The sequence below is a fragment of the Trachurus japonicus genome, chromosome 15, assembly GCF_045865225.1.
Source record: "Trachurus japonicus isolate A0001 chromosome 15, Traja_1.0".
In the NCBI taxonomy this organism is placed as follows: Eukaryota; Metazoa; Chordata; class Actinopteri; order Carangiformes; family Carangidae; genus Trachurus; species Trachurus japonicus.
In genome coordinates this window covers 20,422,534-20,450,422 of record NC_140921.1, presented here as the reverse complement: position 1 = coordinate 20,450,422, position 27,889 = coordinate 20,422,534, and the positions used below count along the sequence as shown (strand labels likewise).

General features: G+C 38.5%; 1 protein-coding gene and 1 pseudogene across 23 annotated transcripts in view; one reads left to right on the top strand and one right to left on the bottom strand.

Annotated features, from left to right (window-relative positions):
* LOC146973626 (neurexin-1a-like) overlaps positions 1-27,889 on the bottom strand; it is a 253,900-nt gene that overhangs the window by 206,941 nt on the left and 19,070 nt on the right. For 17 of the 23 annotated variants that reach the window (XM_085800346.1, XM_085800348.1, XM_085800359.1 and 14 more), the window contains exons 3-4: positions 23,591-23,620; positions 22,358-22,405 (exon numbers count right to left, since the gene is read on the bottom strand). The exons of 4 other annotated variants lie outside the window; for them this stretch is intronic. In XM_085800346.1, the coding sequence (XP_085656472.1) occupies positions 22,358-22,405; positions 23,591-23,620 (78 nt within the window). The remainder of the gene's footprint in view (positions 1-22,357; positions 22,406-23,590; positions 23,621-27,889) is intronic. 2 more of the 23 variants (XM_085800353.1, XM_085800355.1) reach the window with 1 other exon arrangement.
* Positions 7,085-7,931, top strand: LOC146973627 (E3 SUMO-protein ligase ZBED1-like; annotated as a pseudogene).

Below are 27,889 nucleotides of genomic sequence, written 5' to 3'. Positions count from 1 at the left end.
TCAAACGGCCCACATGTCTACATTTTCCTGTAATCTCTTGTGTTTTTCTAGTCAAATAAAGGCACTCTTCATTCACTTCCAAAAAGTTTTAGACAGCATATGTTGTCTGGATTGTGTAATATGGTTGAAAGCTCTGAGCAGAGCTAGTAAATGAACCTTGAGCTGAGTGGTTTGTCAAACTGCTTTTTCCAAGAGCCATCTACATGAGAACTGAGCATGTACGGACTCCATTTCCTGATATGGAAAGCTCTTATGGAAAGCTACTGTAGTAAGTGGACCATGAGTTGGGACTGTTACTCCATATTACGTTTATGTTCAGTAAATACAAAGTAGCATGGCATTGTTACACTGCTGCAAAACTCACAAGGCTGGCACAAGGCAGATGTGGATGGTGGTGTGTAAAAGGCATCTACCTTTAACAATTTACATCCAGTCTTTCCTCATAATTCTCCTGGACATTATGTTTATATTCTTTAAAGGTGCAACAGCTTAAAATGTATTTAATGTTGTAATAATGAATTTTAATGTTGTTTATTTATTAACACATTTGTCCAATAACAAAGTATCTGTAGATTTTTTTTTAAATAATTCTCAATTCACCATTAGGTACTAAAAGCACTTAGTTGATCTTAGAGAAAGATCATGCTCCTCATCAATTAATAATATTGTGAGTTAGCATTTGAGACAGGATGTGTTTTAAAGACATTTAACCAAAAGCTCATTTTTTCCCATGACCATTACCAAAGTGCTTTCACTGCTAAAAAAAATGAACCACAGAGACAAGACTCAAGATGCAATCCTGGTCTCCAGAGTCAAAATACATCTTTCATCCCCCCTGACCACCTCCCTGCAGCTTGTGTGTGATGAATAAATGTAGCACCACCTTCATTGGAAGGAATACTGCACTGAAGATACGGTAATCCTGGTGGCAGTTTCACAAAATGAATTTGTCAAAGAAGATAACAACGTTTTCCACCAAAACTTAGTATAGTTAATTTCCCTAAACCTTAGATTTAATTGCAATTTAATTCAACTCAGATCTTGGTCATAGAAACGGCAGATAAATATAATTAAAAATGTACCTATAGTTATATTTAGCCTTTAAAAACTTCATGGCATAATCTATTCAATAGCCTTATGGATAAATACATCTGTCTTATAGCATACATAGAAATGCTTCAGTCCCTCATGTATAATATCAATGACACTAGACATCAATGCATTTCTTTTTACAGTCTCATCCAACCCTAGGTTCTCAATAATCCAATGGTACATCTGTAGTGACACAATACACAGTATGGACTCCATGTCCCTCAGTGTATATATAGGTCCCACAGCAGCAGGGGCACCAGCATCTGCTCATTCAAATCTAAGCCGCTCCAGCTCCACTGACAGTGAGAAATGGATTTAATAGCCAGAGAACAGCTTGTCAGCAGTCTAAAAAACCACAATGTAAGGAGACTTTTTTAAACTCATCTCTGGATCCCCAGGGTTCAGCAGGAGAGGGGATATTGGGAAGATTGGAAAATACCAGTGTCAACATAGCATTCAGTTTTTTTTTCTATGTAATGTATATGATTCATTGTCCATTCACTGTGAAGCTACGTAGAGTACAGTGGCGACTGTGTGTGAAATTTCATGTGCAGATGGGTTATATCATGAGAGCACACTGGAGAGGCCCATGATATATAATACATCAAAATTGTGTGTGTGTTTTATTGGATGTACTGTAGTTGCTGTTGTATTACCCTGCTGCTAATTATTCTTCTGTTTCAAACATGTAATGAAATGACTCACTGAAGAGGTATTTGATTATATTTAAAAGCTGATGGAATGACAATGATGCTACCTTGCCAACATTCCCGGCCAAACCTGCTGTACCTCTAAAATAAACATGCAGTTTCAGAACAAAGTAGTCAGGCTTTCCATGCAAACGAAAATGAAAATTGAGAACAAGTCAGAGGAGCAGAGCATCCTGCCTTTTGCAGTGTGCTGCAGTTTCCTATTTTCCAGAGCTGTATCTTCATAGATAATATAATGTTTTCTTTGTCCCTTTCCAGGGAATGCTTGTAGTGGTGTGAAATAATTCCACAGACAATCTGCCTCTAGGTACATTCTGGGCTCCTGCATTGCTATATACCTGCATGAGCAAAACTTTTGTGGGGACAGAAAACCCAATCAGAACTGCATCAGCTTTATCGGATCAGAGAACAAACAACATTCAAAGAATTCTCCACCTTTTGTTATCAATTGCTTCATGTAGTGGTGCACTGCAATACTCTCCATCGCGACTTTAAAATGAAGCAACGTGAGGAAGGTAGGTCTGTGGCTCTACTAGCCGTAATTGTGCAGAGCCCTATCTTGCTGTCGTCTCTCCAGGGGAACAGTAGGCAGCTCAGGGGCGTGTTGTTATATTTCACACTTAATGATGTGCAAGGCATTCTCAGCTCTTATCTGCAGGCCTATTTTAGTCACTGACACAGCCTCTAAATTACACCTTAACAGCAAATGCTGCTCTAGCACTGTTAAATGGTATATTTAATGTTTCGTTAGAACCACCATACTGACAAGTTCATATAAAGTCATCATCTAATACACCATTTGGCATCCAAGGAAGAACCTATACCTAAATCTTTAAACAATTTGATGCTGTGAAATACTAGATGCATAAGATAACATTCTACAAGATACGGTGATAAATGATCTTTAAATCACTACCCAACACTTTTACTATAATGATCCATAAAGTATTACTGTTTCCATCTGTTTTGAACATGTTGTAAGCTTCTCAGGTCAGCGTATTGCTTCTTACACAAACAGTCAAATGGTCAATTAAGTAGATGTAGTAGTAAGTAAAAGAAACATATGATCAAAAATTATATCATCTTATTTCAAAGGTCCCTGGAAAAAAATGTCAATGCTATTTGCAACCAGGTGTCTAAAAACAACAATTGTAGTTTAACCTGGGTTATTTAGCCTACGCCTTGGTGTGTAACATGACAGGGACAAGCACTGGTGTCTGTGGCTAACAGTACTATTTTCTCTTAGGTGCCAGTACCAAAAAATGCTACTTGCACCTGGAGTAGATAACAATGCATGTTGGCCATAATATTCCACCACAAACTGTTGCCTGTGTGGACTGATCACTCTATATACTATCTAGACTGACTTCTTAAAGCCTTTTCTGCAATAGGCTTTAATAAGCACCTGTCAGCAGCAGGTGGTTAGAACATCGTCGGGTATATGACACTTATTAAACGGCACATTACAACAATTTGCACCATCCTGTAGTGGATGTTTCATAAGGGGGTTATACAACTAAAATAGGGTTAGAAAAAATGCTGTTTTTGCCAAGTGTAAATGGAAAGAAAAACACATGCAGAGAAGTATAAATCTCATGCTGTGTTATTAACAGGTGGGCTGTCAGGTTAGTTTGGTAATCAAATTAAAAAGTATTTTGACCTTTAATTGTTTACTGATTCTCCAGCAGAAGATAGCATAGTCATATATAATTAAACAACAACAACAACAACAAAAAACACCACCTCCTTGTGAGCTTGTTATTGACTTTATATTATATTAATATTATTATAATGTATTTATCAAATGTTTGATATACTGTGATAATGGTAAAGCACATCCACATCTCATGTACTTAGATTTACTGATGATCTTTTGCCGTTATAGTGATTTAACTCAATTTTCTTAACTTGTTTGTCTTTATATAGTATGGTTTAAACTTAAATTGAGATTCTAGTTTGAATGTTATTACCTGACACATGTTAAAACTATAATTCCCAGATGGATGGACCCAGGATATGAAAGAGATTTTCTTAGCAGAGTTCCGCTGTTTAACAGACTACACTGTATTAAGCTTTGATTTTTAATTTCCTGTCGGTGAAGTGACCGTCCTCTACTCCAGAATCTAATTTTTGCAAGACAGAAAAAATTTGTGTGATTTGCGTTATGGTGGATAGGATACCCCTCTGACAAAACCCCACTTTGTGATGTAGCCTGATATGATCCATCTCCTATGTGAAATCTTGCCTACTATGGCTTTAATCAAAAAACTGCTCTCTGGCATAGTTGGGATTCTTAAATGAAATCAATAGGCACCTGCTGCAGCTTTTGCCAAGCACTATACACTTCTTAACAAAGCCAAAAAGCTTTTTCCAGCAGAGCTAAGGGATAATGATTTCCCCCATAATAGCACAAATATGATAAACATCAGTGTACAATGTGCTACACTCACATCAAATTAAATGTATGTCACGAAATCAGTCCATCAGAGATTGAACTGTTACCTGGATTAATAGCATCTCAGTGATTAGCCCTGTTTGTTCCAGAAAAATATCAGTACTAGAGGTTGATGTAATCCACAAATGCCATTTTACCTGTCAGGGTAAATGCACAGTGTGCTGCTCAATTGCTAGTTCAATATATGCACTGCCTCATAGGAAAATCTAGACCGGTCCCACAAGCTTAAGACTGTAAAACCCAAGGATAAATAACAGCTGACGGTGAACAAAAATGAAAATTAATGATCTGGGTTGGCTTGATTCAGACAGTCACTTAAATTCTTTGGAGTCTTGCCGTGGTAGCACGTTCATGGGAGCATGGAGATTTTGACAGCTCCCCAGTGACCTTCACCTGGGCTCAGGGACAGGGAATTATGGCCTCGGCAGAGCCATCTCAAAGTAATATATTTACTGTTCATAATGTCATTCCCCACAGGCAGCACAAGGTTTATCAAGCACTAATAAAAGCTTATGTTTTTTAAAGAGTACCTTTTCAACAGGGAAATGGAATCCAACATAACATAATCTTTTTCTTTTTACTTTTTAAGGATCATTACAAATTTTTGAGAAAAGGGGAGAAAAAGTTGATTTTAATCCTCTCTAAGATAATAAATAAATGTAAAACAAACAAAAAACATGCTAATTTTATCAGTGAGACAGAGAATGCAAATGTATACGCATTAGGCTTTGATGTGAAATAACTTCTGAATCAGTCATACAGTATACACTTGGTACTTTTCAGTATTGACATTAAACTGCCTCTACTGTATTTCCTGACATAATGACAATAATTGGTCAAATCAATTCACAACCGAACACTGAAAGAGTTTGAAAGATTCTGAAAGATTCAATTGTTCCACTGAAATCCCTTACTTGCTTTACACAACACTTGTCTTGTTGCAATGCAAAGAGACAACAGACACTACATGCATGGCATAGCTATTCCTATAAGATAATCACCCTTCAAGTAGCATAATCATGAAAGGGTGATTTCATTGAGGCTTGTACAAAACACACCTATTATACTGATAGAGATCAGGAAGAAAAATATAGATTAGTGAGACACCAAGGGGAATAACCACAAATGAAACAATTAGTTTCATCTATAATTCATGAGAGGTGTGAATGCCACTAGAGAGAAGATATGGATGATAAATCCCCAGTTTTATCTATGAAGATATTTATACTAACAGTGGAGTGGTGAAATTATTAGCTCGGGTATATCAACATTAGAGGGATCTTACATGTAATGGCTTCAGGCTAAATATTTTTCTTTGTTTATTAGAAGAGGATTTCATTTCAACAATACTACTACAAAAACAATATTGTCACTGCTGAACAGTCAAAATAAGATATTAGGAACTTAAAGAATCTCTTTATTGAAATGATAATTTGAGCATCATTTCATAACTATAATACCATCACAGAGGTTTGCCTTTAAGCAAAGGGATAATTAACAAATATATCTCAAAATCAACAGCCCACCTTTTTATTCACACTCAGTCATCCTGAAAAGTAAACAGATGGTAGCTTTGGTTCCTAACGTGGATACACTGAGGATGGGCTATGTTCCATGTGTACACTCAGCCGTCACTGTATTTGTTAATTTAACCACTGAGACAAAAGTTGCATACCATCACAAAGCATTTACATTCACAACTAAAAACCGCTATGATTAGGGGTGAAACGATTCCTCGAGTAATTTGAGTACCTCGAGTACCTCGATTACCTCGATTACAAAAAATGATCGAGGAATTATCTGCCTCAAAGAATCGTTTATGTTATTGTAAAGCTCAAGGGACGGTATATCGCACGGACTACTTTTAATGTGGCACAACGCACACCATTTACATCACCTACGCAAGGGAAGAAGAAGAAGCGGGAAGATGGAAGAGGCGAGGAGAAACAGCGACGACGAAATGGGATAAAAAGACAGAAAATGTCGAAAGTGTGGGAGCATTTCAGACTGAAAGCTGAACACCGTGACATTATGTTTGTTGTAACGCGGCCCTTGCATACCACAACAGCACATCTTCAATGTTGCAGCATCTCTGCCGAAGTCACCCAGAATGTAGCGGAGGACCAGAGACAGGGTAAAATGTACGTGGCGCAAATCAGTGAGATTAACTTTAATGTGCCTTACTAACAGACAGTAACGTTAGCCCTGCGAAGGGCTAGGTTTCTGTTAATTATGACTACTGCCGTATTTGTGGCTAGTTTATTACAATGGTGACACGTATGCCCATGACTATAAAGTGACTTCATACAGGGTTTATTTAATCTGTAAAAGGACAGTGCTGTGGAGTGAAGAAGATGAAAATAAAATCATGATCAAGTTAACCTAGAAGTTGTCAAATTTAGCTCTAATCAGTAGCTGGTCAATTCTGTGTGGCGGAAGGAGGAAGTGTGTGTCTCACTCTCTTGGTTTATGGATAAAATATAGAGATAGAGAGAGATAGATCAATTCAAGTAGCACTGGTGGCTAATGTGCTCCAATAAACTAGGTGTCTTAATTTTAGTTTGAACACTGCAAAAACTCAAAATCTTATCAAGAATATTTGTCTTAATCCTAGTCAGCTGGTGGAAGTTCATGAATGCACAGCCATGAACCTACTGTATTATGTTATTTAGTCATAGTAATGTCAATTAACTTATTATTATTTCTCTTCTTTTTCAGTAAATCATCACAGTCTCAGATGGACAAATGTATCTATAAAGCACCATTATGCAGCCCTGAGCAAGCAGCTGAGCTAACAAATAGCATTTTAAACATATTAGTCAAAGACATGCGCCCACTGAGCATGGTGGAGGATGCCGGTTTAAAAGCAATGATTTCAACTTTCCATCCCAAGTACAAGTTTCCATCTAGAACTTTCTTCACAAACAGATGGAGAAAAAGTACGAGGATGTCAAAGCCAAGATGAAGCAGGCCCTGCAAGAGAGCATTGCACTCACAACTGATATTTGGACGAGCATCGCAACAGAGGCTTATGGGGGTGACTTGCCACTATCTTGGGAAGAATTGAAGCATGGTGTCCCACTGCCTGACAACAATGCCCCTTGAGGAGAGACACACAGCTGCAAAGATTGTACAATGGATTGAGGAGGTGATAACCACATTTGATACTCCAGTCCTGAGCAGCAAATATTTTGCAAGAAAGGCACAGATAGATATCAGTGCGTTGTGCAGTGCACACCCTCAACTTGGTCATGCAAAGCTTTCTGAAGATCCACCAGGCTATCTCCAAGTGTATCACGGCTGCAAGAAGCCTTGTCGAACACTTTAAAAAAGGCGAGTTTGCATGCACCAAGTTGAAGGACAAGCAAAAACAAATGTGTGTCAAGGAGAATATGCTGGTGCAAGATGTCTGCACATGCTGGAACAGCACCTACGCCATGTTGTCCAGGCTACAAGAACAGAGATGGCCAGTGACTGCCACACTCTCCGACCCAGCAGTGACCCAGAGAGGGAAACACTACCTGGACCTCAAACCTGAACAGTGGAACCTGATTGAAGAGCTGAACCAGGTCCTTGAGCCCTTTGAATCAGCCACAGTGTTTCTGAGTGGACAACAATATGTCACACTGTCTGCGCTTCCACATCTTGTGGAACATACAGAGGCCAGAAGTTGAGACTGCACCTGTGAGGTCACTCCAGACTCATGCAACAGAACAGGTAACAGTACGATGGGAAGGACTAACTGAGTTTACTCCTGAATCGCCAAACATCACCCTGCTTGCTGCTGCTTTGGATCCCAGGTTTCGAAAAACTGAGGTTCTTGCCTGCTGACAAAGTAATCTAAAGTGCAATACGACCCATGCTGCCAAACAGCAAGTGAGACAGCCCACCGCAAGTAACCATGGAGCATCCAGCACAGCGCAGGACTCCACCAGCAGCACATGCCAAGAGGGCTGCATCATTCCTTGACTCAGACTCAGTACACCCTGAGGAAGATCTGTGTGAGGTCGAAACGTCGGTCCTTTTTTAATAAATTATATATTTTTTTTTTCTACATCAAGGCTATGAGTTGAGCGACTGCTTTTTTCTTCTTTCACTCTTTTTGTTCCGGCTGTCAGCTCCTCTTCAATTCTGGTGTGCGCTCCTACCACGTTCTTTTCTTGACTCAGACTCCACCACAAGTGATGAAGAACAAGATGAGGAGCAGCAGTTAAATGAATCTGTACATCAGGAGGTAATTATTTAATTTATTTTTTTATTTTTTTATTTTGGCTATTAATATGAGATGAGATACATTAGCAGGACTCAATTACAGCGCAGTGATTTCTAATTAAGTGTGTATGTGTGTTGTCAGATTTGTTTATAGGACTAGTTGCTAATGGAGATCACAACTTACCTGCTATGAAGGAGTCACAATAAGGCATTACTGTACACTTGATAGAAAAATCATATTGCAGATATAGATAATGAATGTGATACTGTAGTGCAAAATATAAATAAACAAAAACAAAACATTTTTAATAGTTTTGTTGTCACAATTATTCCACAGGTCTTGATGTAATTTGGGGAACATCCCCTGTTCAAAGAGAATCCACTGACTTGGTGGGAAAAGAATGCAGTGTGCTATCCAACACTGGCACAACTGGCAAGGTCTCTGTTGTGTTCCAGCCACATCAACGCATCAGACCGTCTGTTTTCAGCTGCAGGTAACATTGCTTCAAAGAAGAGGGCAAGCCTCAGCCCTGAGCACGTTGACATGCTCACCTTACTTCATTTCAATCAAGAGCTCCTTTAAAGGTTTGCACGCGCACGCGCACACATACACGTCATGAGAGAGACAAATAAGAAGGGGTGGCCATTGCCTTGATTCTCCTGAATATATTGGTTTAAGCACTCAAAGCAGAAATGTGTGAAACTATTTATGCATGGACTCGTTCCAAGTTCCCGTTCTTCCTGTTCTTGCCTCCTATGCCACAAAGCATCCCTGTTATGCCTGAACTGTAAATTCTTAAACTTGTAGCCACTGAAGTGAAGTTTCTTTTTTTTTATTACTGCCTTGTGTTTTTGGTAATTAAAATAAATACTAAGTTAAAGTAATTAAATTGTATTTATTTTTTATTTGTGTTTGGAATTGCAATGTTTCTAGACAAGAAAATACAGTTTGCTGCTATGCACAATGTAAATTTAAATAAAATAAAAACTGTTGACTATCTAAAAAAGGAAACCAACGGTCGTTCATTATTAAGTGAAATGTCTTATTTTCTCTTGTGTATTTATAATTGCTCTCTCTAACCAACCAAAAATATGTTTTATCCGATTACTCGATTAAACCAACACTAAGGAACTTTTCAACCTTCATATAATATTTTCATACCTTTTGTGATGGTACATCGACTTACAACAGGTTGAATGACACCTCTGTCATGGCCTGAGGGGGTCTGTATCGCCTTCACTGGCACTAAGCAGCTTTGAGGAGCATGGTGGGAAGCCGGCTCTCACTTAAGTTTCACTTTCACTTTTGCGAGTCACAACAAGGAGGGAGCAGGGAATGTGGCACCTTTCCATCGGATTGTGTATGTGTGTTTACTATGAAATGATCCGCTGGTAACAGAAACTTAGTTTGGACGTCTTCTGTTAATTTCCATGCACCGGGAGATCAGGATGTTTACGGCGCTACGCGCTAGTGCTCATGGGAAATGGAGTCTTCCTTCAGGCAAAACACTACCGCTTTGGGCCACTGGCGCCGCCAAACTCAACCAAAACTTAAAGTTCTTTAGTACTGCTTTAATCAATGGAATTTTCAGATTTACAGATTACTAAAATATTCAATAGCTGCAGCCCTACTTGTGATTGTAAAATACTGTACAGTACTGATGTGTTGAGATTATACAACTAATCAATCTAGTTCTGTTTCCTCAAGACCTCTGTTAAATAAATACGTCTACATTGTTCTAAACACCATAGATATTTTGGGGTGCATATTATGATTGTGCTTATGAGGTGTTATTTACCATGGAAGGTAGCCTGGAATCAATTCTTTTAAAATGAACTGCTGAAAATAAGTCAGTTTAGGTATTTTCAAGATCCAATGTATGAGCTACATGCACAGAAATCCAGGTTAGCGAAGGTATCATCATCTTCTGACTCTGCTCTAACAACAAAAACAGAAATAGTGCTGCCATTTTCATGTTGCTGAGGTGGATCTCATCTACAAGCCCAAAACAAGACTGAACCAGTAACGAGAAAGTCGCTGATAGAACAGCTAGGGTCATGCAATCTCCCACTGTCTTTCATCTATTCATTCTCTCTTTAAAGATGTGTGGGGAACGTACGTGTGATTCAAATCTGAGGAGCAGAAGAGCAAAGGAGAGAGAGCAAAAAAAAGCGAGGCAGGAAATGAGAGGGAAGGGCAAATGAATACGGAAACAGATTAATTTACTGCATCCAAAGTGAAAAACATTTCTTTAGATGAGCATTATAAAGCAGGAAGGTTTTAGATGAAAATCTCACAACTCATTCAAAGCTAAGTTGCTACTATTTCTGTAAGTATTGCATGACGCTACACTGAATGTGTTTTTCTTTCTTTCTTTCTTTTTTTGGTGGCACTACATCACTCTCATTTGGAAAAAAAAAGTAATGTTGGCATAACTTCATTATGGACTGACAAAAAGAGCATTTCTCACATTTTTAGTCATGGTCATTTCAAGTTTTTTTCAAAGCAAATTGATCATCAACAATAAATTCCTCAGGCAATACCACCTCTGAGCAAATTACATTAGTAAAGAGTTGCACTGCCTAGGTGGATTGGATTGCAGGGTAACAGCATCCAGCCTATAAATTAGCAACCCAGTCAGGACTCATTGCATATACATCCTTTAGTGGGTTTCTCAGAGGAAAGCACTGTCAGGGTCCTCAATTACAGAGGCGACATGTGGCTAACAAGGAGGGATGAGAAGAACGATGTAAATGAAAGTCATCATTTTTTTAATTATATACTGCAGCACCTAAGAAAATAATCTCTATGTTAGTATATCAAAACATTTACTTAAAACACCATCCTACTGCTACTACATGAGTAAACTATAGTGATTGATAGCAGCACATTTTACTCATTAAAATTCATGACACCTGTAATGGGAGCCAAAACAAAATTTGTCCTCAGAGTGGAGTAGATATGGCACTTTGCTTATTATTAAAGAAGGGACATGAGCAATGTGTTAAAGCAAGATGAGCAACTCCAAAATAGAGGCTAATGAGATGCAGCCTTCACTATGATAGAGGAAAGTGTGGTATTGTGATGGTTATTATGCTGTTATGCAACATGCAATTTATGCTACTTCCCTGAATGGGCAAAAAAAAAAAAATCTAGCAAGAGGTACTGCAAGGAGAGAGAACGGAAATATTTTTATAAATATATATCAAACGGGACTACAAGTCTCCTTTTAAAGAATGGTTCTGTCCCTCAGGACATGTTGGTCTTGAGCGTAATGACTCTCAGTGCAGACCTCCTGAGACAAATTGCCACTGACCCCCATGGATTTTCCAGGGCACACTCGATTGGAAATGGACTATTCAATTTCCCACAGGGAGCCTTGCCATTTCCTCGCTATGCATCATTGAAACAGCATCCACTTTTGGGTTTGGGCACTTGGAGAATATTCACAGAATCTTGTATCAATAGTGTGCAAGAACTCTCAGTCCCTAATTAAAGTTTAATTTATTCTATTTATTTACTAAATCAGTGAGATTAGTTCTGTTTGTTTGTGTGTATTTAAATCTAAGGAGAGGAATAAGTATCAATATGCTAAATGTTCTTCAAATCTATAGGATGATTTGAAAGTAGTTGTAAGCATTTTATTAAAAAACTGATTTAGCATTATCTATTGTTCATTGATTGGTAATATTTCTATTTTAAGGTAGTGTGTGCATTTAAAGTTAAATAAAGATTCCAATATGACAAGGTGGTTATTACTCGGTGTATGTAAAAAAAAAAAAAAAAAGACTTTGATCTCAGTGGTGTTACATTTATTTCTAAAATTGTAAAGCATTTAGTCAAGTTCAGCAGCTTATGTGGGTATAGAAAGATGAACATGTGAAAACTATAGTATAAGTTCATCATCATCATTATTATTTTTTTTTTGCCATCATGACGACTATTTCTCTCCATTTTGAACCATATACACTACAATGTCATTATGAAGAAACAGGTCATTGGAAGGATGCATGAAAATGAACTGGAGTGTGAGTGACACCATATGAATTAGTCACAGTTTCCCTTTTCTCCAACGTATCTGGAAAGTAGCATGTCCGTCACAGACTTGCAGTGTAATGGGAGAAGATGAATGAGCCATTAATGGCCGGGGAAATAACAATCTCTTTGAAGGTAGCTAAGCCACTTGCTGGCTCTCATAAATAACCTACACAAAGAACCACTAGAGAACCGTATGTCACTCTAAGAACATGTTTTGTGTGCATTTTTATCTCATTTCATAATACCCATTGAAAGGATAAATGTGATCTCATACACTCTATAGTACATCACAGCAGCACCTGGCAGCATTGCATCAGTGGAGGCCAGTAAAATGGCCATAATCCATGATCGCAGAGCTGGAATATAGCTAAACAAACCGACATGCAAAGGCTGCATTTCACAGTCTACAGCTGAAGTATAGGTATCTCCCTTTTATCTATTTTCTGCTACGATTCATCCACTCCCTTCTGCTGGCCAAGAAATAGAGTTTTTCATCACTGCAGTCTCTCACTGGCATCGACCAGCAATATTGATCTGGAGCAGATCTCCTTCCACTCTACCTGGGGAGCCAGATGAGCCTTGTTCATATTGATCCAACCTTTTTATTCTACATTCTCCTTCGCCCTCTCTTTAGGTTGGGAAAAATTATATTCTTGTCAACTTTTATAATAAATATTCTTTGGGAAGGGCATTGATAACCATTAATCCAAAGTCTGCTGTTGGATTTTCTTGTCACTGATGATGTACACGCGTAGACGGAAACGCTGCGGAAAACTGTCTGTTATGACAGTTCAGAGATGTGGAGGTATTCTACAGTTTATCTGATTGAGGATGCAGCGATGAAGCTCATACTGGCACATGGAGGCAAAACATGTCTATCAGAAAACTGGGCAGGCAGCTCTGATGTATGAAAATGAATGTTTGCTCCAAACAAATAAATCTCTTTTTTTCTTTTCTTCAAAGAGGAAACATCCATTGAACTTTAGGCAACAGTCTGAATATTTTTCTTCATTCCCTCATCACTATATTTTCTCTCTGTGTCTGTTATAATCACAGGCCTCTGTTTTATAATCCCATTTTATCACTCTTCTTCTTTCCACAGTATACCCCCTCTCCATTTCGCTCCCCATTCCCTTATGCTCATTCTTTAAATGCCTCTCTCTGTCTGCTTTAAGTCCTTCACTCGCTCTGTGTGTCTTCCTGCCTCCCCCTCAGGAGCAGAATCTGTGGTAATGTACTAATCTGTGGAGCTTTAGTGCAGTTTTGCCAATCTGCCATGTCAAGATACACAAATCTCACTCCAGGCAATTACAGGCCCTTTTTTTCCACTGTAAAGGAGTCTGTTTCTCCATCTCTGTAGCTGTGAAGGCTGCCTCTGTGACCCATCAAGTGCAATCACCTTGTTTGTACCACACATTGACGGCCCCGGCGAGGTGGATGGAATAAGAGAAACCTGAGGCCTATACTACAAAGCAGGTTCAACATACCCAGGGTATCTTCAGTTACCCGGCTTCACTGAACCTAACAATTGCAATCACGCTAAGCAGTCAAACGGCGGTGGGTATCAACTCGCACGTTCACATGAAATGGGCAAGGTTTGCAGCATCTGACCAATCTGATACATGGACACGTCTGACAGCAGCTGAAGCAGCAGAGTGGTGTATTTCACTAACGAGGAGTAGACAATAATTCTGCAGCAATATGAAGAGGTGAACAAAAAGACAAAAAGAAACAGTCCCTACAGCAAAGTGCAGGAAGTGTTGCAGAGAATTACTGACTGTGTAAATGCATAAATTCATGAGTTTAGAATTGTATAAAATCACTGCTCTATCATTATGGGATGGCTGTAACAGGAATCACCTTTGTGTATTCCTCTAATCTTGCCTGTTGCTCACATGTAATTGTGTGTGTGTATGTGATGCAGAGAGTTAGGTGTGTGAATTGTACATATACTAAGTGTCAAAAAAAAACTTGGAGCGTGGATCATGAGAGGATCAGTCTGAAGTCAGTGTTCAAGGCCCGTCAGAGACCCCTGTTATTTTTAGATGAACTTCTCTAAGAGAAATAGCCTACATTTTATATCTATCGATCTCTCTCTCTCTCTCTCTCAACCCTTTGTCAGCTGATCGAACCGTGTTGTGCACCCACTTCGAGTTCTCAACGGGCCTGAAAATTACAACCCGAACCGACCCAACACACCAGCATTAATCCAAGAGAATCCAAGAGAGAGAACTGATTGGTCAGGAGGCGGAGCTTTTCTACCTTGCGATCTCAATCTGGAACATAACCTGCTCCGGACCAGGTTAGCCATTCAGCATAAGTTACCATGGAGATGTATCCCGGTAAGAAGTGAACCACCATCATAGTACAGAAAACCCAGAGTTAACCCTGAAGTTACCCAGCTAAGCTCAAATCCTGCTTAGTAGTACAGGCTGTGGCTCTGGTCTGTGCAGGCATGAAGGAATCAGGAAGTAAGCTACAGCATATGAGAGAGAAAAAAATTATGTAATAATGTTTGAACAACCTCTGCAAGACATCCAACAAGAAAACAAGTTCCTTATCAACTGTGCTGCATACAAAGTCAGTATGGACTAGAAAATCTTTTAAGTCTAACAGAGAAATTATAGACAGCAACAGAATTTTTCAAAGACTCTAAAGCAAAAACTTTATGTCTGACGCGCACACATCAAAGCACACTTTTCAACTTTGTTGCATTCATCATCAGTTACTCTGGCTGTGTCCCAATTCAGGGGCGGCATCCTTTGGAGGACGCTGTCATGCCTTCAAAGCCACCATAGACCGCGAAGGCCAAACTAAAATGAGAAAGGCTGGCCTACAGAGGATTCCTTTTACGTCACACCTGTGCCCCGTCTTACTGTTGCATTACAAAGTTTCAACAAAAACTTAAGGTTTCAAGGCCCTTTTTTGTTGTTGCTGTTTTTAACAAATGTACCAATAGCTGTAACCAACTGAGCTGAAACCCAACTTTAACAGTGTAATTCTCAGTCTCTGTCGGTGCTGTTTGGTGCCATATTATATTCATTACCATAGTGCAATGAATCTTGGCATAGGTTGGGGCACAAAGGACCCACCTGTTGGAGCTTTTACCCATGGAAAGAAAGGCACATTTCTAAGCTGTGATTGAAGGGGCCTTCCATATTAGTTTGGTTGCTGCACTGCAGCGCAATAGGTCTTTGAATGCAGCCTCCAAAGAATTCTCACATATTCATATTTCTGATTAGATGAAATGTCAATGACAAAAAGGCATTTAAATCGTGTTTCAATAAGGCAGCTTTGGCTTGTTGATATTGTGGTGCCCCCTTAGTTTAGCCTCTATGTTGGCATTAGATTAGATTACATTTTTAGGGGGAATTTTTTCAGCTCTGATTGTTTTTTTTTGTCATCTCACATTAGTCACATTTGAAGACAAAGCAGGCAGTCAGCTGAAATGCCCCTAGCTTTTCATTGTTATAAAATCAAAACTCAAATTTAAGAATTGTAGTGCAGAAAATCTCTCTGATTTAGCAGGAAACCTTAGTATCACAAATACTTTCAACTCTTAACTTGAGCAAAAATGTCCATAAACACCACAATTGTTCTAAGCAGCAGGGTTACAGACAATGCAGATGCAAAACAGATGTGCATCAGTGACCAAAGCCTGTTACAAGAGCACCACCTCTACCAAGAAGCAAATGATCAGATCCTGTCATATCTCGCTAAAATAATTATGGCAGTTATTCACACATTCTCCCTCATGCACTCATTAATCATGTTTTCACACTATTGTTATGAGGGAACATGAGTAATTGTATGTGTGAAACTAATTTTGGAAGAAAACCAGTTGCAATTTCTCGACTCAATGCGGTGACAAATTTAAGGAAGAACCTGAATACACGAGCAGAGAAAAATATCGAATGCAGATGCTTTCATACGGGTACAAGATGGCAAGAGGAAAAGAGACTTTGAAAGAGGGTTCACTGTTGGGACATGGAGGGCAGGAGCCTCAGTCACACACACTGATCAACTAGGAGCAGTGACTAAAGTGGCATCTGCATTTAGAACTATGGGAAAGATGTCAGTAAATACGGTAGAAATTGTAGTCAACAGCACACGTTTTATGACTGTGACACTGGTGCATTAGTGCAACATTAAAGGAAAAACAGAAGAGCAATTCTTTCTTAGGTGAATGATCCTGTCAGTTCCGAATGTGATTAGGCTGTCAACAAGAACAGTCCATCAACAATTAAATAGGGATATAGCATTAGGGTAGAGGGTTAAACACCCATTACAATGATTAATGCATGTTTGGAAGATGGAGGGTGTGTAAAAAGTGCTATGGTCAGATGAGTCATCCTTCATAATCCACAAGTGGATGAGTGCATGTGCGGCAAATACAAAAAGAACAGGGCGTGTCTGAATACTTCTCCCCTACAATCGATTGTTTTGGGTCACCTTATCCCCATAGAGGAAAGGGTCACAGATCAATATACGTAACGTTGTTCTGATTGGTCCATCCATCAATCAAGACACCAAATGAAGGAATTAAATGCTTTATGCTGGCTTTTCCATTAATCTGTCACCCATCTGTAGTACATGCTGCCACTTTTGTTTCTGTTGTAGTCTACCACTACAGTTTAGCTGGAGCAACAGTTGTGTATCTTAGTAGCAGCCCTGAGGGGTCTGTTGCCTGCAGCTACTGAGGGTTTTAGTGGAGATTAAACTGTTACTATTTGCTTCATTTATTCTTTAAACTTTCGACAAAGGAATTTAAGGGAGGAACCTGCCTCCCACAGCTCAATGACTGTCCTGCTAATGGATGGGCTTTGAAATTAGGTCCGTCAACAGGAAGATTTGCTTAAGCTTGCAAAAAATAAAGGTATGCTAAAATACTTCTTGAGGACTCCTCAGCAGAAATCTTTGCAAAGATGTGAAAAATAAAAGATTTGCTGAGGCTTAAAGACTGGAACTAAGCAGACTCTGACACTTGTAAAATAGTGCCATGGTAAACATTTTCCCCTCACCTTCATGATTATAATTTCTTAGTGGGTTTCAGAGCTGTCTGAATATGACAAACATTGGAAGGCAACACAGAAATAGAGGGACAGTTTCCTGCTCAAAGAGCCAAATTTTATACAGAATGTTTGGAAACTAGCTCATCAGTAAATCACCTTAATACCTGTACTGTAGCTTGAACCATCAGACTCAACAATAAATGGTAAACTATTTTTTTTCATACTGTGTCACAATCATTTTCTGGTTTGGGAAATTACAAAGAGCTACTATTTCCTATGCAGTATGTGCTTGCAGGCTCTTTAATTTAGGGTTTTAGACCAGATGGTGATGATGTTGCCCATATGCCAACACACAGTGATAAACCAAGTTGAGTTTTTGTGGAGTGAATTCTGACTCAGATTCCCTAGAAGCACTTCCACTGACATGACGAGAGTACAGATGACCACTCATTGTAAGGTGTTATTAACTCTGAGTATGCCCTTATGACTTATGAATCAGAATTGTCAGATGTGAGCACCCGGTGCCACCCTTTCTAATTCTCATAAACATCCACTTCAGAGGTTGATATCTATTCAACAGAACAAGCCACAGAAGACATGGATATGTTTAATATCCAGGGTTAAAGCTGAGAACTTGTAATCCTGGGGGAGTCAACGAAGCTGAAAGAATTTCACTGACAGTCTTCCTGGTTTCATGTCAAACTATAAAGGCAACATCTGTTGTTGATTCAACACACACCACATGGTATTGTGTTACCTGTCAGATAAAGAGGGCAGAGAAGTCTTGACAAGTTGCTCTCTGACATGCTGTTCCACATTATATACAACAACTTGTTGCGCTCTCATTGCCAAGGTCTCATGTGTTGATGGACTACTCAAGGTGTTTAGCATCACTAGAAAATACAAAGCAGCTCTCAGTAAGATCATTTTATTATACCTCCAACACTAATGTTTCTCATGAGGATTCCTGGAAGAGCAACTTTTGATAGAGCTTTACAAAAACATAAATCGGTTTCTAAACTTTATTTTAAAAACTACCCTCACAACTCACTGCTATTTTTTTCACTGTATATCACTATCACCATTATTACTCACAGAAGCACTCATGCAAGTCTGGTAGATCACGAGAATACAATGTCAAGTCTGTCCATTGCTCATCAAAATAATCACAATATCTGATCACTCTCACATGTACAGTGAAGGTAAATTGGCATACTGTACCCATGGCAACCAGCTAATTTCAGCTGGAAATAAGTTGAAATCTCTGCTACCATTTCACCCCTACACAGGCCCATGTGGAATCAGCATACAATGCTCTGCCACAGCTTCCTCATTTACTGCTCTTCACTCTGGTACATATGGTAAACTTACACAAAAGCTAAAGGATACCAGACAATCAAAACAAGTCTGGTACTGCCTCAGATGCCCACTAGACAAGATAGCATTGCATGACGCACTGTCATAACAGCCACATGCTTTTCTGTTTCTTTGACTTTTCTTTTGCTGTTTGTTTGATGGCTGAAGCTGACATTGAAGTCACTAAAATTTGCAGCCTCACAAGTAAAATATGGGACAAACTGTCTCAGTTAAGCTGCTGTGGCACTTTTCTTTGCGAACGACTGAAATTTTCAAGTCATGGTTGATGTTGGGCAGTCTAATCTTTGCAAAACAAGTTCAAATATCACGCAAGCAGGGGCAATTAACAGACTTCAAAAGCTAAATAGCAGAAGGAGAGGTTACAAAGTTATAATGACTTTATATACAGCAGATTAAAGGTTGTATAATGCCAGATTTCATGTCACTTTTTATCATAAAAAGTCCAGATTATATTTGAATAATGTGAAAGTATCAAAGTGCTTATTCCTTACAGAAATGCACATTGTCTGTATCCAGAAATGTAACTTCAAAATAAGCTGCCAGGATTTCCGTTACTTTGGGATGTCACAATAAAGCTACCACTCTTAGCTACAGTATGCCCAGAGCTCCAGAAAGAAGCCTGAGAGATGTAAAATTACATTGAGAATAGCAATCTTTTTATATATGTGGAAGCTTTAAATACAACAGTGGAAACACTACAAATATAGAGCATTTGAACTACTATAGTAACAAGGTTGCTATTTTCTGTTTTTTGAAGTATCTAAGATGAACTTTAACTTTGGAGAAATAATCTTCTATTATGACCTTTGCAGTTATTCAGATGGCAAAACTTACAAAATTAGACTCTAAAGCTTGTGTTGAAGTGAATGTGGTACTCAAAAATCCCACATAGGGTACACGTAGGTATGTTAAGAGAGGCTTTTTCTACGTCTTTCACCAAACACACTCCTACACCACTTACTCACTGAGCTGTGCTGAATCCCTATAAGTACTATCCATTATTGCACAATGTCATGCAGAATGCAAACATATGCACACTTCCTTACAAGATGTTTTTTCCTCAAGGTTGAGTCAACATGTCGTGGATGCGATGGGCCATGAACATTAGAACAGAGCCAAGCACTTGGCTAGAGCAATATATAACATTTTTACTTGTGCATGGACATTAAGGATTCCATTTATTTATTTATTCATACTCTCTATGATGAATGGCAATATATAGCTATATTTTGATCAAACATGTATTGTTTCTGTTTCATGTCTTTGGGTTCTTTGATGCCTTATACAACACAGCTTGTAATGCACAAATCTTTGTTCTGCTCATGTAAACTGTTTGTTTTTGTTTTTTTACTGTTAAACCACACAAACCACAGTGGATTTATGTGTGAAAACATGACTAATATCCAGACATTGTTAACTCCTACTATGATAGTGACTGAGGTTGTCACATTTGATAATTTAGCTTGTGCCAATCTAGCAAACAAACTTAAACAGTAGAATTTATGGCATGTGAAGCTAATTGGTGGATAAGAGTCTTCAGTTATTATTTCAAGGCATCTGTCAGTTTGTTCAATCTTTATATGCATGACACCCAGTTGAAAGGCCTTGGTGTGTCAGCTTTCTGTAAGGGGAATAGCGCATTTTAAACATGAATTTAATTTGTCGTGAAAAATACGACACATCATATGCAAACAACCCAACAAAGGGAGCCTCTTTCCCACTCCATGGAAATCCCTGGGAATGTTCATGGCATTATGAAAAAGGGACATTTTCCATCTTTGGAAAGTGAAAGCAATTACATTAGAAAGTACACTAATTTAGAAATAGCCCAGTAGTAGTTGTAAGCCTGCCTGCACAGCCTGCACTTCCTCTTAAGCTGCACATGGCAGTTTATTGTGATGACAGCAATTAAATACCCTAGTGATTTCTGTGCAAGCAGTATTACGATTTATCCTACTGTGTGCTCTGCTCTCCAGAGCTGGATGGAAACAAGGTTTTATGAATCCAGTGTCAGTCCACCAGCTGAACACGGCACACATAAACTGGCCCATTCTCTGAGAAGCAACCATGAAACAGAGGATAAACCACACAAGTGGTTAATGTGACACAGGAGGACCTCAGGGGGGCTAACACAATACACAATATTCTCACAAGCTTAAAGCAGACAATGAATACAGACACTGTCCTCACTACTAGATTTAATTCTCGAATGGGGAATATGTGTTTGTGACCACACAGTACATAACAGGACTGACTAGGTTTCACACTGTACGGCACAGGGGACAACAACGCATGGCCCAAATTAGAAGCAGTGTGCTACGTATGTCAGATTTGTGCCTCATCAGCATTCCCTCAATCTCTCCCTGCGGCTTTCCTTCTGCCACTTCCAAGCTGGGTGTTTGGTTTAGTGTAGTAAAAACCTGTTAGTTTCAGATACAGCTTTACAGTGTACAATAAAAACACCACTGAGTACAGAGTGCGTACAATCTGAAAATCCACTATTTGATTTCTGTAAAACTACAAGCTAACATACTAAGGACAGTAATCAGGTTATAGATTCTATCATTTTTGCAGTAGTTTTTCTCATGTACATGTGACATGACTTGTATGTTGTTACAGTGCAAGATTTGTACATGGATTTAGTTTTGGTATCAACAATCCAAACATATACATTTACATACTTTTTGCATGATGGTGACAACAATTGATATCTTAGTGTATTAGGACTTTGCAACAACTCAGAGATTTGGAACCACTAACTGTGGCAATTGAAATATAAAATTTCTAGTAGAATGACATGTATTGTAATTACTCACATTGTGTGTGTCAAGGAAACTGTATGTTGACAATAGAAATGCCACTTACCTTGGGAGATAGAAAAATCAATCTCAGTATTTTGTAATGGGGAATGGTTTTGAGTGTGTGTGTGAGTGTGTGTGTGCGTGTGTAATTGTGCGTTTGCATGCATACATCAGTACAGCTTAGATTTATAGCAGCACAGCCTCTGATATTACAGCCGCCATGATTATTGTTCACACAGCAATAACCTCCCACTGTACATCCAGCAGGCAGATTGAACACTTACCTGTTCGGGTGATGCATCACAAGTATATGATAAGACATATAGCATTTAATGTAACACAATATTTTAGTTTTGGTGTAAAGTAAGAATTATAGCAAAACTACTTATAACAAGTTGTGAAAATAGAATAACATAGAAAATAGCAAAGCATCATGAGCAAAATCAAGAATAAGTTATTTTGGAGTGAAAGTGAAACGCTTGAATGTCATGGTGTTAGTTGGCTGCTTTTCAAATTTGAAGTCCCACTGTCTGATTGCATGCTATTTTTCATATAGTAAAATACACACCGTGGCATTCAAGCTGCTTTCACTTCAATAAGCTAATGATGACTTGCTTGGTTTTACTTCAGTAACCAACTTGAAAGAATCAAAGTTTTACCTTGAGTGCTCAGTAGGGACCTTAAAAGCCAAGTTTCCCCTCTCTGCCCTGAGGAGGAGAGTCAAATGGGAAAGATCAGAAGTCCACTTACCCCACAGGGAGAAGAGGTGAGGATCACAGCCAGGATGGGAGGCCCACAACACTATGATCAAGCCTCACCCCCAACCCCAAACCCATTGTTTGAATAAAAAGAATGTAGTTACCCCTGGGTGGTGTACTGGAACTATAGGGCAACAACTATTGTGTTCATATGCCCATATGAGTCTCATTTATGATTCCCATGCATCAAGCAGAAAAGAAACAGGTGGCACAGCTTAAACGAGTGAATGCAAAGCCAAAGTGGCACCTACCTTGAAAAGCTTTCTTTAATAGTTGAGAAAGCAATTTAGAAAATGCCAATGACTTTATATACTTCCTTTCCAATGAGTATATAATGTCACAAACACTGTGGTCATAGTTTTGTGATTAAAAAGGTAATACCTTTAGTTTTACCTATGAGATTTGATGAAATGTTCCATGAAGAAAGCAGATTCCAGACAAAAAGGAAGAACAAAAGGAGAGGAGACACCGATAAGTGTCATGGTCAAGTTGGAAAAGGACAGAGAGGGAGAGAGGCTTGATGGCTACATATATGTTTAAATACAAGAAAGAAAATGTGTGATAGCAAAAAGGGGACAAACAATGGACAATGGACAGAGAAGAACAATACTTCACATCTTTGCTCTGCTGCGCGAAAAGAACAGGAAGCAGCCACAGCAATGGAAAGATGGAGATAGAATAAATGAATCGTCTGTGCAAACATGCATTACAGCAGCGGCGACAGATGAGGATTAGCTTAAAAATTCAGTAAGCCACCATCATGCATTATGCCCTAATAATGTTGATGCAAATATCCCTTTATTTGAACCACATTATCGTAACACATGTACAGTAGATGTAAATAATTAAAACCACACAAAGAAAATGTGGAGAGAAGTGACACAGCTACCCAGCAGAGTGGGGAGTTGAAAGCCAAATGAGCTTGAAAAAGGGGTCATATGGAAAAAGAAAAAGAAGTCACTGGGAGAATGAGCATCAACTAGGTCATTCAAAATAAGTGAAATGACAGCCCATATATGAAGCATCAAGCCTGAGCATTGCACAAGAATTAGAAGCATACACAGTTCGAAGCACAATGGGAGCAGGAGGGACAATGGAGGGATGACGGGGAAAAAAGAGGAACAGAGCTCATACCTTGGTCGCCCATCATCAGGTGTGCCAGACCTTAAAGGAAAACAAGAGCATAGTCAGCAGAGAACAAGGGATCATGGGAAGCTGTGTGACACTGACACGCAGGCATCTCTTTCAGAGCAGATGTCTGTGTTACTTGAGGAGCGTTGGGATAAGGGAAGAGGGGGACGGAGAGAAACAGAAGAGGATGCACAGACAGGGTTATTAGCATGATGAGCATTCGGTCAACCAAAGAGGGTTGCAATGCATCATCCGCCACTTACTAGACCTCACTCAGAAATCTAAATTCAGGTTGACCTTTTTTTTTTTCTCAAAGAGGAGAGATACGCCGACTGTCATCTTAAGCACCACTAGCAGAGCGATCCCTATACACAAATATAGCCGAAAACTGCTTTACCTTGACCTTCAACAACAATAGTCAAGTGTCCACGAAACATTTGAGTCGTACAGAGGAAAAGAGAAAGCTGATTGGACATAGTCTGGCCACTTTTTTGAGCAGGCGATGACTTAAATTTGCAGTCAATTGTAATCTGATCATTTTATTGATGTTAATCAGTATTAACCATGAACTACTGACTCTATGCAAAGCACTGACTGCTGTGTTTGGTTGGCCGATCAATCTTCTCGCCATAGTTCTTCTGGTATCCAGGTGGCATATTCTTAATGTTGAAATTTAATTTTTTGTCAAATTTGAATAACGCCTGAGAGTTGGAAAAGATGCTACCGGAGCTAGCAGTATGGCTAACAAACGCCAGTTATTAAAGGAAGGGTTTCTACACTACTTATGTGTGTTAGCCAAACTTGCTGATGCCAATATTCTCCTTTAGCTTTTCACTTTCTCATTAGCCTGTTTAAAATGTGGGAAATTTCAGCCACAAATCAGCAAAAAAATTCCCACATCTCCATGGAAAATGAAACATCTTTTTCTGACAGTATACTTACCAACAAAATATTTCAGCCGAAATAAAAGCTGTCTTTGAAATTAATTTGGAAACCTACCTTTAAACATAGCATTTGCTTAGGATAGCAGGAACTTAATCAAATTGTCACAACTTGACATTGTAAATTATTTCATTAATATTTTACACATATAACAAATTTGTCTAAATTTTTCAGTTTGTTCTGTAATAATACATAAATTACAGTTTATGGTTACACCCTTCTCTGTAATTAATAATTATTTTTTTCACATTCTTTCTGATTTATTTCAATTCAGGAATCCAGTTAAGATAGAGTTAAGAGTATAAACTAAGCACTGAAGTTACACCTATCAGTTCTCCACGGCTACTGGAAAAAATCTGACTTAATGCTACTTTTTTCTACTTCTTATACTCACAAACACACTAAAAGAATACCGAGAGCTATGCAATGTCTCTAAACCATGACACAAACAGCCCGATCATCTTTTCTTCACGTCGATAAAAATATTTTACTCACTTTGAAAAACAGCAAATCTGTTAATGAGCAAGTTTAGAAACATAGATTTCCATCATAATTTTACTGTTTGGCTACATCAATTACAACACTTTTGGAAAAATAATAATCGATGAAAACCACATTATTCAGACTTACCACTCCAATAATATCAATACTATAGCCTGCATAAAACATTGGCTTACATTTATTTGAGGAACCTCAGTGAACATGACAATGTGTAGCACACAAATCTTTAGCCAGAATGCTAAGACAACAATTACATCAATATACCCACCTTCAGTATTGCTGTCTTCTGGAGGCACGGACAAGCAAAGAAAAAGAGAGGAAGATAATTCATTAAGCAGCATGCAGACTAGTACTGGCCATTGCATGTCGTAACCATGCAAGGCATTAAACGTCACATGCAAGTGACCTATTGTAACCCTTGCAGATAAAAGGCCCATTTATGCATAATGTAGGCTTTTTTTTGTCCCCCTTACACTGACCTGGAGTACAGGACAGAACAGTAACTGAATGAGCCCCTTTGATTATTTCAAATGACCTTGAATCACTAATTTCTTTCAAATAAGTCTTTTGTTAAGAAAGTGAGTAAATAAAATAAACACACTGCAGTTTCATGATTTATGTACCACTATTGATCATATGGATAAGATGGTGAGGAGATAAAAAGCACAGCTTGAAGCTTGAGGCCAGTTCATCCTGTTGTGTGAGGCTCTTTAAATCTTTTATTTATTGGCCTTTTTTTTTTTAAACATGATGGATTGTAACTGTGGTATCAACAATTATTTTAGTACAGCAGACTCAAAACATTTTTTAGTTTGTTTCTTTGAAAAAAAATAGCTGCTCTATACCACACGTGATGAAATGCACTGCGAGAGAAAATAACCTTAATAAATAGAGTTGGCTGTGGTGAAGCACAATGCCTCTAAGGTTTCAGAATGGGCAGTGGGGTTTCGTGTTACTGCGACTCTATTCAGGTGATTTGGTCACATTGCTGAAAGCAATGACCAGCGAGCACATATTGGAAATGCAAAAAGAGATTGCCTTCCAAATGAAATTGCCTTGACATTAACTGTGGCAATCAATGTGAGATTTGTGGAGGTGAGAAAACTGACATGTAAAATCTGTCACATTAACAAAGGAGACCAAGAGAGGAATTACATTTTGGTAACGTAATAGCAAACAAGTGAGGTAACCATCATGCTATAGTACCAGTGAGGAAATGAATTGGTTTGACAAAATTATGTGATTGCAAACATGCAAAACCAATGAAATGAGTGTGCTAGGGCCCATATAGACTGCCTATAAAAAGAACAAACAAAAAGGTCAGTCAACACCTCTTTTCATCATTCCCTTATGATTTTTCTGGAGAGTGATTCCAGATGTTTAATAATTTAAATCATGAAAGCAGAAACACACACAAGATGACACGAAAAGAAAAATAGATTTTCATGATATTACATATTTTTGCAATTAGACAATCATGAACTGATATCATGCATGCAAAATGGTCCTGTCAATCCAATTTCCACTGCAAAATAAACTCCTACCTCTTCAAAATGGTTTCTTGCCCAGATTCAAGCGATTTTTTGACCCAAAACTTACCATGGCCACAGGCTCCCCTTCCAAATCAGACACCATGCACATACACCAATCCAAATCATCATTTTGTGAACAAATTACAGGACAGTTAATCACATGACACAGGATTTTAGTTGAAATTCATTTTACATGTAATCTGTTAAAAAATGTGAGCATTGCTAAATAAGATAGAAACAATTTCAATTTTTGTGCAGCTTTATGTGTTGAGTGAATCATTATGTCCTAACTTTTAATAGTTTGGACATCAAGATAAATGAGATTCTATTGTGAAGGGACCTAAGAAGTGCACTTTGTTCACAAAACGTTAGCTTGATGATGAGAAGCACACTGCTGAAAAAGCATTCTGGCATGGCAGGCATGAAGCTGGCAGTTGCAAAGTGACCACATGAGAAGAGAAAAAGTAGAAGAATCAAGACCATTTGCCGACCTTAAGACCCCAAAGACTGATGGTGATTTTTACATTTTTGCCACAGTAACTGATGATTTCTCCCGCTGCATTTCACTTCAGCAAGTGGACTTTCTTTAAGAGCACTATCTTATAATAATAATAAATATTATTATTATTGATGGTTTGTTTTAGACTGTGTATAAGGTTACAGTATAATTAAGATTGCATTTTAGTGACTCCCTTCCTGTTATTATTGGTGATCAGAATGAAATTAAAATCAGGTATAGAGGTACAATGATTAATTTATCCCACTGCCTAAATAGAGCCCGGGAGGCATTAAGCATACAGTATCATTATAGTACAATTTAAACCCCAACAGGCAAGATACAGACATAATTATAAACAGTAAGTTTCTCATTTTGATACATAAAAAACATACAGTGGAGGTGTTTAGAGAATTTCATTGAATGGTGGATCACAATTTATAGAGTTAAAGCTACTGTTTAAGCTATTTGTGTCTCATAATGTTTGTGATTCTTTTGAATCAAACTTCAATAATCTTTATTGGCCACAATAGACGCGGTTTCATTTGGTAGCGTTGGGAAGAAAAGAAGCTTTCCTCTAACAGCAGTATCACCTGACAGGAACCATTAAAACAAGCCCCCTATCATACTAACATGCACACACACACACTTTCTTTCACAAATGTACCCAGCTGGTTACATCCTAATCCAGAGACGTAAATCCATTTAATCCCCTTGACAAAGTGATCCCAGTGCTATTGTGGTGTTAACACTACACCAAAATGCACTCAGCTATCTATCAAACCATCTTCTGATGCTCTTGTGCTGTTGATCATGCACATGGTAGTATGG